Below are 12,948 nucleotides of genomic sequence, written 5' to 3' on the forward strand. Positions count from 1 at the left end.
TTGAAAAAATTAAATATAAAAAAACCCAAAATACGTTGTTAATCAAGAGTTTATAGGTTTTGAAACACCTCTATATATACTATATTCTCAGTACGATGACATATTTCACCATCCTTGTCGCATATGAGAATTCTTAGTCTTTTCCTACTAGTCACTCTAGAAATGACGACGTAAAATTGCCCATGACTAAAAACAAGCTAAGGTAGGAACATACCAATATAAGATACTGTTTGTCCTTGACTTTTATTAATAGTCATTAATATTTCATGTTCCCATGTCACTATGAATTTCTTGAATGTAATTTAAACTCATAGTTATTCTAAAAAATATTATTAAACAACACTAAAGGTTCAAAGAAGAGAAATAGTATGAGCAAACAATTGGAATGGCCATATGGGGCTATTTATATTGTAATTTCTGTCATGCAAGTGTTTATACATTTTTATTTTTATAAAGGAATAATTAAATTACAGAAAATTAGATAATATTTTTAGTTGATTGATTTTTATTGTACTATATTTGGTAACTAAGATAGTCTGATTACCTACACACTGATTGAAGTTGGTTGGTTTTTTACATTAATTTATTTGTTTTCATAATTATCATCTGGTTTAATATTTTTGACATTTTTCCTAACATTTAAAATTGGAATTATAGTAATCTAACTGTAACACCCCGTAATTTATCGGGTTTAAGAAATAATATAATAAAATAAAATAAATACGTATTATTAAATTATATTATTCCACATAGATAATTTTAAGAAATAAAGTGAGTTAAATTTTAACGGTAACGAGTTTTATCGCGTACGAGGCTATCGCGTAACGGTTCTTTCTATTTTAACAATAATATAATAATGACTTAATTAATTAATTAAATTAAATAAAAAATAAATAAATAAAAATTGAGAGGGGAGTGAAGGGGTGGCCGGTTGTGGTGAGGAGGAATGGGAGGAGTTTGTAACTCCTCTCATAAGTGAGTATTATGGCACATTAAGCTCACCTCTTAAGTGCCTATTAATCCTTAAGCATCATTTGAGTTTCCTCACTTTTCCTAAGCTTTCAAAGTGAACAAAATTCAGAAAATTTTCCTCTTTTCTTGCTCTTGTTTCGGTATTCAAGAAAAAAAAAAAAAAAAAAAAACTTTGTTCAATCCAATCTTCAAATCAAAGGGTAAGTAAGTTGAGTTGTTATTTATAAATTTTATTTATAAGAAATTCTAGTATGAGATTATATAATATTTCTTTCAATATGATGATATCCTATGACTTATTAGGAGGATTGAGTATTTTATATAAGTTTTCTTTAATAATCCTTTGATAAAATTGATTTGTTAAAAGGGTTAAATCATATTTCTGTTATGCAAAATTTTCCTTGATTTACATTCTTTAACAAAGTTTAAATTTGTTATAAGAATAAAGTCTATTCAAATGTTAAATTGAATTTATTTTACGATTTATATTTCTCTAACAAGATTTTAGTTTGTTAGATGAAATTTTAAGTGTGTGGATTAAGTGATGTAAGTATCCATGAGTTTACAAATCCTTTAACAAAATTTGATTTGTTTAAAGGATTGTCCTTATATATATATGTTCGGTTTAAAATAAAAAAAAATGTTGGTTTATGATTCTCTACAAAATTTAAATTTGATAAGAGGATTAAATATTTAATTTACTTATCATGGTTATGAAATTTTAAATGTTCTTGAAGATCTTGAGGATGAGTATGACTAAAGTTGTTAGTTTTATGTTTTGATGATGGTTTAGATTGTTGATGGGATTTGATGTATTATTAGATGTGTGGAAATATCAAGTGGATTGTGTGATAGGAGATTTGGTTTTATTTGTTTTATCTTAGTAAAATGTAAATTCGATTTTTGGTTAGGTGTATTTTGGTATGGAGATTTAAAAAGGATTAAATAATTTAAATAGAAAAAAATATATATAAAATAAAAATAATTTAAGTAGAAGGAGTTTCGGACAGCAGCTGCTGCCTCGGTAGTGGCGCCCCGATCCGAGTGTTGGGTGTGTTTCGTTGTTGTTTTATCTAATCGATGCGCTTTAAAACTCATTAAAACGCTTAAAATAATTAAAAATAGTAATCGGATGCTAGAAATTATGAAAATTGGTACCCAAGGTAATTGATGCGTTCCGGACGCAGCGGTGAAGTCGGATTTTTAATTTGAATTTTCTAAACTGTCCGAAATGACCATAAAAGTTTCTGGTCAGAATGTAAATTTGGAACTATTGGGAGTTTGATGAAAACATTTGAAATTATCAAGTCTTAGTGATATCTTAATGGTATTGAGTGGATTTAATGTGTAAACGCGGTCTAATACGTGATCGTTTTGTGTTATTTAGGACCTCGTTTCATAAGAGGGCGAAATTTTAATTGTGCTTGAACAACGTGTGTTTGCAACGTTCAAAGGTACACGCTTAGACCATACTGTTTATATGGTTGTGCAAGTAATGTTGTTTTATTCCTAATCAAGGCATTGTAATCACATAAGGTTTAGACACCTCAAATAATATGAAATGATTATGTGGAAATTGAGAATTTATGGATATGTTCCCGAACAGGACGGGCAACGTCTTAGGTAGGTGGTTGCCTTGGGATTTGCTCTCCCAAGTGTATTCCACCAAAACAAATTTGGAATATGACTTGTACGACCCGAACAGGACGGGCAACGTTACAAGGTTTGGAAATAATGAATAAAGATTACATAATAGAGCCTTTGCATGCTAGGGTAAACACAATGCTTGTATTCAACCTGTTTTGTATATGTATGAAGTCTCTGACGTGTATTGGTTGTTCTTTGGAACCTGCTACGTGTTATCATATGACGTGCAGCAGGTTAACTGCAGGAGGGGGCTGGAGTGAGGATTCAGCTTAGAACCCGTAACTATCAAGTCTAGACTTACTTTGTAATGAGTCTAAATACCTCATTTTATGTAAACAAAGTTTATGATGTTTTCTTTTTATTTCGTACAACTTTTAGCTAGTCTAGAGGCCGGTGGGCTCTCGAGTTGTATGTAAAGACTTCCGCTGTTTTGTTTGGTTTTGTTTTGTTTGGCGCTGTTTTCTTTGTTGACCATATTCCTTTACCGTTGGAACGTTGACGATCCGAGTAAGGATGTGTTTATTTGTGTCCGTAAGTGAACCGGATTCATGTTTTCACATGATTTTCCGGGTCACTTTAACCGGGCCGTTACACTAACAATATAAATGACTGGATTTGATGATCAATTAAATGAATTTATGTTATTTAAGTTTTTAACAACTATTGCTGGAAAAAAAGACAATTATGTACTTCTAGTAATTTAATAAATTGCAGTATAATTGGAATGAAAGTAATTCATTTTGCAGTATAATTTTCTACCAGTGTATTTTCATTATTTTATCTATTTTTTAGTATAATTTTCTAAATTGTACATTTAAATATAACAGTGTAATTGGAATAATTATGATTTTTTGTATCCATTAATGTATAAATTTTTCCAAAAATGCAAACGTGTAAGTATGGTAAGTAAAAAAAATGCAAATAAGTCAAATTTCATTTATACTATCCAATGAAAAAAAGACAAATGACATGCTCACTATCAAATTGCTTTTGCCAAAATACAATAAAATTAAGGAAAAATTGTTGCAATAATCCAATCTATTTTCAATTACCTGTCGATAAATCCCACCTTTTGAAAATTTTTTAATAATTCAAACTTTGCTTTCAGTTTGTTGCCAATGAACTCTTTAGAAAATAACCTGCTATATTAGGTTACTTCTCATCTTCTCCTTTTTTATAATAATCCAATATATTTTTCACCTGCTAATAATCCCACATTTTGAAATTTTTATTTAATAATCCAACCTTTATTTTCCTTTTGTTGCTAATGGACCCTTTCAAGAAGTTAATTACTCAATTTCTCTTTGCCATTAATTTATAATAATCCAACATATCTTATCTATACATGTTAAGTCTCTTTTAATTTCTTTAACACATATTTTTCTTCAATTATTATAAAAAAATGCACAATTTTTAAACTTACTCAATCTCTCTTTGCCTCGGATTTGAAGGAATAGTATAGTTTGAAGGGAAGAGAAAACATAGGACCATTATTAATTTTTATAATTATATTGATTATAAAATTTTAACATGTAAATTTCAACTTGATAAAGATAATACATAAGGGGTCGGCGGGTACCAGACTCAATGTATTTTGTGGCCCATGACCCAACCTGGCTAAGGCGGGTCGGGTACCCGACCCGAAATATATTGTTTTTTAAAAAAATTGACCTGCCATTTAGAATGCCGGTCAACGGGACGACGGGTCGGAATTTTTTGAACTCCCATAGTTGATGGGATATGTATGTAAAAGCAATTATTATTTATGCAATGATCAACTTTATAAGCTTGAAGAATTAATAGCAATTTCATTTAACTTATTGAAGGGTGTATTGGCAACAAATAAAAGCAAAGGTTGGATTATTAAAAAAAATTTAAGGTGAAATTATTCACAAGTAATGGAAAATAGATTGAATTATTATAAAGAAGAAAGAAAATAAAAAATACCTAATAATATAGCAAGTCATTTTTTGAAAAATGTATTATCAACAAACTGAAAATAAATTGGATTATCTATTAACAATTTTTCCTAAAATTAATTGAATGTATGATTTATACATTATCCGAACACGAACACGACTTAATCTCTTTATTTAACGGTTCTCTGTAAACTATCTACTATTACTTTACTACCTGTCAACAATGGAAAAGACATTTCAATTTTCAAGTTACAACGGTAAAAAAAATTGTCAAAGATCTAAGTGAACAGAGAGAGGAAGAGGAAGAGATGAGGCGAAGAAGATCATGGAAGACCAATCAAAAGAAGGGGATCCAAGATGAACCATTACAAACCCAAGAAACTCATATGCCCGATTCCATTTCAATCAACCCAGAAAAGGAAAATTGTGAAGATGGTGGATCAAGGTTTTACGGATGCTATCTGTTGACGTCTCTTAGCCCTCGTTTTAAGGGTCATACTTATATTGGGTATGTTTATATTCTGTCTAACTTAATCCCCATTATTTTCTGATTTTTCCATTAATTTAATTTCAGTTTTAATAATTTATTTGATTGGAATATTTCGTAGGTTTACTGTGAACCCAAAGAGAAGAATCAGGCAACATAATGGAGAAATTACTTGTGGAGCTTTTAGAACTAAGAAAAAACGACCTTGGGAAATGGTTCTTTGCATTCATGGTTTCCCTACCAATGTTGCTGCTCTTCAGGTTTTTTTTTTTCTTTTTTTTGAATTTTGTTCCTATTTACATAATCTGTGTTATTTGGGAATATTGCATTTTCATAATGATTTTACCCCCAATTGTAATCGTATTTCCTTTTTATTCTTTATAATTGGTGTTCACTATTGTCAAAACAAACAATTTTCAACCATAACAATGATCAACAATAGCATCAAAGTCTTGTCAACAATATGACACTCAAATATAGGGGTAACTTAGTGTTTAATCTCTCAAATTCTCACCATTTATGGAATAAACTCTTTCACCTAATAGCAAATAAAAAAAAATCCTACACACTTAACAGGTGAAAAATTCTAAGCAACTCAGGGTTCAATTTTGGTCCATGTTGTTTGAAATCTGCTTACATTTTTTATCAATGATATAGATGATATTGTTTCCTTGAACTAATAAGCTAAAGTATACGTAAACAAGAGTTTGTAGCCATAAGATTGATGTTATCTCAAATCGTAAAATTGGAAACAAATAGGTTGAATCGAAGTTCTAAGCGCCAAAATAAGGAACTAAATGCTTTGTAAAACTATCCGTCCAAACCAGACGTGTTTGTGCGCTTTAGGAGACATAGCACAGTGTTTGTGCGCTTTAGGAGACATAGCATATCTTATGCCTACACACTCACAAAAATCATCGCGTATAATTATACTAACTTCCGTAAAATTGTAAGCAATAAAGATACTAACAAAATCTCCTGATTTTGAACTATCCCTACTTCTTGCCAATATGTTTGTTTAAATGAATGTGGGATTCTTGGACCATGATATGGACTAAATTCACCCACTTAATTTCTTGTCATCGGACATAACAAATATTTTTTTTGGAAATGAAGTTGCCCCCTTTGTATCCACATTATAGTTCTTACAAGCTCTCTTATGAGCTACCCTCAAATGGTCAAACCCTCTACAATGGTGAACTCTTTCTTGAATATAACTTCACCTCTAGTGGTGGCTCTCCCTCCTTAGTCCTAATTCTCTCTCTAGAAATTCTCTTGGAGGTTGTCCTATTCTAATTCTATCTTCAAGCCATTTAAAGGCCTTTGAAAATTTTAAGGACTTTGACAAAATCCCTCTTCAGTTTCTTGCAGTTTCACGTGCTCAAACGATCACATCACTTGCTCGTCTAAGCACTGCAAAAACTTTACCTTTAATAATATTGTTCAAGTAGATTGATTGCTCGTCCAAGCGCTTCACTACTTATCAAAGAATATGTTTGCCCATCGGAGCATCATTGTTTCCTCGTTTTCTTGCTTCTCTTTGGTATCTCGTTCGTGCACGTAGCTTGCTCGTCCGAGCTCACATGCTTTTTGATGTGGCACTTGGTTCAAGACCTTGTCATTTGGGTGGATTGTATGTTCGATCCCTTGCAAGATTGCATTTTTTATGATGATTTTGCCTTATTGTATTCGTGCTCATTTATGCTTGTATGATTAGTCTTGTCTAGCAAAAGACTCAATTTTGATTATAACTTACACTATTTTAATTCTCTTTCCCTACTCTGAATTTTTTCAAAATACTCATTTGTTTTCTTTATTGATCATTAAGAAGGTGGTCAAAGTTGTGTAATGAATATCTTAGCTACCATATTTGGGTTACTTGTAATTTGATGGTTATAGTTGGCATGATACGTTGCGACAGTTCTTCTTAGTAATGAATTTGTCTAGCTATCATTGTTTTTCGATCGTTTTTGTGCTTATAAACTTTTCTGGCCAATTGCAAGATTGGTTTTGATATTGACTTTTAATAGATTGTAAGGATATATATGGTGTGTTCTAGTGCAGATTGGTCTTTGGTCTTGATTTTGCTTGACCCTAATTGTTTTAATCTTCTTCTAATTGTTTTTCCTCTCTTTTCGATGGATACATTCGGTTTAGTCTACCGGAAGGTTGCCAATCGATTTAGTCTTACCGTATTATTAATGTTTTCATAACATTTGGATGGATATACTTTTTGGGTCTATGCCAAGATTGCATTTTGATTATGGTTTGCCCCAATTACTATTGTGTTTCCTTTCAATTGGGTGGATATAACTGGTTAGGTCTATTCCAAGATTACATTTTTCCAAACTATACTTCTCTTCAATTATGTGGATTTTTGTTATGGTATGAACATTGTAACTCGATAATGATTTTCCACAACTATGATTGCATTTCTTACTCATTCATGTGAATATAAATGCCCTGATGCATTCAAGATTGCATTTCAGTGATGATTTTCTTAATCGTTTTTCCTCTCATTTGTATGGATATCATCGGTTGGTCTACTGCAACACTACATTTTGATTTGGAGTTTGTCCAATTTTGATTGCTATCCTTCTCAATTGCTAGAAAATGCTATCAAGATTATATTCGTTTTAGTATTTTTCTTTCTGGTCTCACAAGATTTTAGTGAATATGACTTTGATTTTTTTGTCATCGAACACTAAAATCAAAGATAAATATTTGGGAGAAAAGAACATAGTAGTAAATCTTGATTGTGTTTGCAGTTTGAATGGGCATGGCAGCATCCTAGAGAATCTATAGCAGTACGAGATGCAGCTGCCAGTTTTAAAACCCTCGGAGGACTTGCCAATAAAATCAAACTAGGACTTACTATGCTTACCCTTCAGTCTTGGCAAAGGTGTCATATCTTACGTTTACTGAATTTCTCGACTATTATATTCCTTCTCTTTCTAACTAGTAATTTTTATGCGAACTAAACGGGTTCTATACATTCTCTTGTCTTGCATGTTTAGTATGAACCTCACAGTCAGTTTCTTCTCGACGAAGCACATGAAACATGCGGCTGGGTGTCCAAGCTTACCTTACCAGATGAAGCTCCATTATTGTCCCATGGATGATCTTCCTTGCTATGGAGGTAGTGATCATCCTTATGGTTACGACTATGAAGACGACAACTCAAATGATAATGAGGAATCTTCCGGCTATTCCGATGAGCGACAAGAATGTTCAGTTGGTGATTCGTTTCAGAGTGATAATATAATCTCCGCTGTACAAAGATCGACTGATAAAATCTTACTAGGGGATCGTTTAGTCATTGGTGATCAATTGGCTAGTGAGTCATCCTCAATGAGAGGTACATTGAAGGAGCATACGCAACCGTTGCATCAATTATGTGTTAATGTTAGTGGCTCAACTATGAACACTTTGAATGAGATGTCACAATGTCGTGAAGAGATTTGGATCGAGGATGATAAAAGGTCGTTCCCTGTGTTAGAGGAACATATACATTCGATTGGCAATTTTTGTGGTTCTGAAAATGATTTAAGTACTGTTCTCGACGAAAATCTGCCTTCATGTCACATGCCTCCTGCCTCTACGGGGAATAATTTGGACGAGCAATGTCAACAAATCGGTTCTTCGATAAGAGAACAATCTTCAATTGTCAATCTTCAATCGTCAGTTGCAGAAAATACTGCAAAGAAAGACAATGTAACATGTATAATAATTGATGATGACACTGAGAATCCGTTTGGGCCAAAGAAAGTTCAATCCCCTTTTAGATTTGTGAATACTGACTGGCCATATTCGAATGAGGGCGTTGAAATTATAGAACTCTGTACGCCTTCACCTAAGTTTAGAGTCAACGGCAGCAAGAAGAAAAGAGGTATCGGTGATTTTCCTGATTTCATCGACTTAACTGGATCACCTTCGTTTGTCCAACTGTAGAAGTTTGGAACGTTGTCAATGTTTTATTCGCTATGAGAACGTCAGAATGGAGAACAGAGTTGCTCTCCTGAATCAGCTTCTTACCTTAGTCGTACACAAGGAACAAAACTCGTGTTCTCGAGCATCAGTTTTTCAAGATTTGCGCTGCGTTTCCTTTTATTCATCAAGATCAGAACATATTTCTCAACTGTCCTCATCAATAATGAATAGTCTGAATTCATTGTCCATGTTTTCCTCCGTTGGGTGGATTGTTAGTTTTAGTTGTCCTAGCATGTGATGGTGTTAGAATGTTGTGTTTACAAAATAATTGAGTATATGGTGCAAACAAAATAATGAATGAACAATAATGGAAGAAAATTATTTTATTTACATCATTGTTTATTGAAATTGATACCAATAAAAGTAATTTCAATTATGGAAGGTTATCGTATCTTGAATTTATCAATCGTATTCTTATTACTGATAGCGACATTTTAATTTAGTGTATATGCTAATAAACTAAAATTTACTAAACTAAAATTTCAAGCATGTGCTTTAGCATATAATACTAGTTAATTGTGACATTTTTAATAACAATATGTTATTATTGGTAGCAATTTCAAAGGGACGGAAGAAGGTCATTTAGTTTATTGAAATTTATATCTACGGATGTTTAATATTATGTTTCGGATTTCAATAGACTGTACTAAAATAACTCGTTAAATCATCATTTTTTATTAGTTGACGATGTTTGCTATCAAGGTTTAAACTACTTATTTATCATTAATTCATTATAAAGATGACTGCTCTCATGTTGTAATATCTACATAGTTAATGTTGGTAATGAATATGTAGGTAAGGTGGCCAAGCTCCTATAACTTAGACCAACCCCAATGGTGTTCTTTTTATCACTAAAATGAATTTTAAGTTGAAAACTTAGACCAACTATGAGCCTAAATATTTTCACAACATTTAATTTTATTTCTAAATTAAATAATTATACCAACATTCATAATTTTTTCATTGCAATATTTTATCAGAAAAAAAATAGATAGAACAAAAAGTACAAAGTGGTGATTTTTTTGATGGCTAATGAAATAGACAACAAAAAGTAGAATACCTTGCTACAACCTGATAAAAATAAAAAAGCTGAAGCAATGTTGCTGCATTTGCCAACATCTGGTTTATGAATTATGGTGTTATCTTTTGTTCACCTGATATGCAACTTCAATCAATCTTTTTTAGGTGTTGTGTCTCTTTCTGCCCATCTTTTCACTGCTAGAGTGTTGAGTGCCATCATATTGGTGCCAATTGTTAGGTCACTCTTGAAGGGTTTAATGGGGCGGGCCAGGGCAATTTCTTGACGAATTGGGTCATATTGTTTTTTTATAACGGGTCGGGTAGGGTCAACAATTTATTTGACCCGACTTGATCTGGCCCATTTATATAAAATTTTTAATTTTATTAACTAAAAATAGAGGTGTGATCATTAAATTAGTGCAGCTAGCAAATAATTAATTTCTCAAAAATTTAATTTCTTTTTAATCATAATTGAATATTTTTGAGCTCAAGCTCCTAATTGTCATAGTTATTATGCATTTTAATTGGGAAAAATTACCATGAATAATACAATTTTTTGTTGATTTTTCGATAATAAGATGTGCTAAAAAGAGTGATGTGCCCATCTGAATACCCAATTTAATTAGTACCTGTCTTAAATAGTTAAACAAGATTTTTCCACCTATGATTAACTGTTTGATTCCAAGAGTGTTTAGTAAATGGACTAAATTTCATAAATTGGGAATTTTTAACCGGAATTTAAATTGACGATCAACCAATTTAACAGATTTTCTGGGTTCGAGCAAAAACCGACCAAAAGTTGCAAGTATAGGAGAGCTAAACCTATATTAGTATTGTTTGTCTCTTCAATATATCCCAAATCCTTCTTCAATATTGTGTAGTATTGTTTTGTTTGTGACCTTTAGATATGGGCTGAAGCTGGATAACCGAGTAATTCTGGTAACTAAAATCTTGTTATCAACGGTTTTGATTCCGGACAATCCCTAACCAGTTCGATCTCCGTTGACCCGCGAGTAATTCACCTATGGCCTGTTGGGAAAAATTAAAGAAAAAAAGTATGGTAAATAGAGTGATAACGCAAAACTTCTACTTTGCTTAAAACTACTACATTTATTATCTAGAAAAATAGCCTATTTATTATAAGCTTATAATATCATAAAAAACTACCTTAATTATAGAAAAACTAACTCTAAAAATATTGGTGAACATAATCACACTAACTCACATATTTCTAGCAACTAATTTAATAGATTAATATGATTTCACTAACTCCCATAATTCTAGCAACTAACTAAAATAACTAACTCCTAAATAATAACTATTTTAATTTTGAATCGAATCTCAACATGGCTATCACTAGATGTGTCTAACTTATTTTTTTTTCAAGCGATATTACATTCATTTTGCATCATTTATGTGATACATTTTTTATCATTATTATTAGATAATAATTAGAAAATCAAAGGTCAAACATATTAAGAAAACTATAGTTCTGTTTTCTAAAAGTTTCATAATAATACTTAGTTTCCTTACCAGACAAGGTTTAGGATTTTTGCGAAATCCTATATAAATTGAGGTGTTCTGTTAATATTTGTATGCCCCAATTTGAAAATTGAGAGATAGCCCTGTGAGATTAATAAGAATTCTCATTTTTGTATTGTTGATAATAATATGAGCGTGAACATATTCTTCCACCAAAAGTATAAATATTTATATTTATGTATCATTATCATAATATTCCATCTTAAACCTTTGTTTTTTCTTAATAGGATTGTACCAAATATATTCAAGAATACAATTTTGATTCGAATTGACGTAATTAATGTTAACTAGTTTAATTGCTCAATATCAAAACTAGTTTTGAGCTTCAGATTAAAGCTTGTCTTCACGGGAAGATCTTTCCTTGAAACAAGTTTCCCTATATTATCCATGGAATCACATAATCAGTTGGGCAAGATTTGACAATTTAACCATACTTCTATATGATTATATATCCTGTCTAGAATAAAATTAAGAAGGTCCCAGGACTCAGATAATAGTAACAGTCAATTATCTTGTTAAAATATCTTCCCCTACAAAACTCACCCGACATAGAAATCCCTACTTATTTGGCATGATTTGTGCTAGCTACCATGGGCCACCCAAAAATCATCCCTTTTGGATAGGAAATTTCCACTAAAAAACAGTAAAGTAATGAATTTTCATATCTCAATCATCATATAGTAATACAAAAACTAGATATTGAATCCAACAAAAATCATACTTCTACTAATTGACTATTGAGAATCAAACGAGTAGGTTTCAAATTCAATTCACACCTCTTTTATGTTCGATTTTCTTTCAAACTATCTTATTAAAAACCCCAGAAATGAAAGAAAGTAAGGAAGAAACAGAACAGGAAGAAGAGAGATTCACCGAATAAGATCATTCTTCTTCCCTTTTTTCGGTAGAAAAGGAGGATCTGGACAAAATCCAAATCGGTGAAATGGAAAAGATCCGAATAAATGGAAAGGAAAAACCAAAGGATAAATTCCAATTGCACTTTCCCCTCTTTTGTCCATCAGATCGCCCTAACCTCCAAGGGTTCATGCCCTCCACAAGGGTTTATATGCAAACAATGTCTTGTATATGAATGTTGTATTACATGCACGTTCTAATGTATAATAAAAACACAATCAAGAAAAAAGATATAAAAATTACAATAATATAGTAGTAGTACTACACTACTACTACTTAGCTTGCACAATATTTCAGAGAGAAAGAAGAGTACACAGCTAGTATTCCGGCAGCAATTTCATTTATTCAAATTGTACAATGAATATACAGCATTTCTATTCTATATACACTGCTAAAAATATAAAGCACCAATAAATTTGTTGGCAATGACAAACACACCTAAATATTAATGCTTTC

General features: G+C 31.6%; 2 protein-coding genes across 2 annotated transcripts in view; both read left to right on the forward strand.

Annotated features, from left to right (window-relative positions):
• LOC130813534 (uncharacterized) overlaps positions 1-1,783 on the forward strand; it is an 8,148-nt gene extending 6,365 nt beyond the window's left edge. The window contains exon 3 of the mRNA XM_057679373.1: positions 1,766-1,783. Within this exon, the coding sequence (XP_057535356.1) occupies positions 1,766-1,783 (18 nt within the window). The remainder of the gene's footprint in view (positions 1-1,765) is intronic.
• Positions 1,784-4,714: 2,931 nt separating this feature from the next.
• LOC130812547 (uncharacterized) lies at positions 4,715-9,363 on the forward strand. The gene is made up of 4 exons (XM_057678059.1): positions 4,715-5,046; positions 5,147-5,285; positions 7,794-7,927; positions 8,043-9,363. Exons 1-4 carry the CDS (start codon positions 4,847-4,849, stop codon positions 8,974-8,976), a joined length of 1,407 nt encoding a protein of 468 aa, XP_057534042.1. The 5' UTR covers positions 4,715-4,846; the 3' UTR covers positions 8,977-9,363.
• The last annotated feature ends 3,585 nt before the right edge of the window (positions 9,364-12,948 follow it).

This window comes from Amaranthus tricolor, chromosome 5 (genome assembly GCF_026212465.1).
Source record: "Amaranthus tricolor cultivar Red isolate AtriRed21 chromosome 5, ASM2621246v1, whole genome shotgun sequence".
NCBI classification, from domain to species: domain Eukaryota; kingdom Viridiplantae; phylum Streptophyta; class Magnoliopsida; order Caryophyllales; family Amaranthaceae; genus Amaranthus; species Amaranthus tricolor.

Excerpts from the sequence above, each read along its gene's own strand:
- LOC130812547 (XM_057678059.1), top strand. The coding sequence starts at position 4,847 with ATGAGGCGAAGAAGATCATGGAAGACCAATCAAAAGAAGGGGATCCAA. Across the intron at positions 5,286-7,793 it reads CCAATGTTGCTGCTCTTCAG|TTTGAATGGGCATGGCAGCA; the intron begins GTTTTTTTTTTT and ends TTGTGTTTGCAG. Across the intron at positions 7,928-8,042 it reads ACCCTTCAGTCTTGGCAAAG|TATGAACCTCACAGTCAGTT; the intron begins GTGTCATATCTT and ends TTGCATGTTTAG.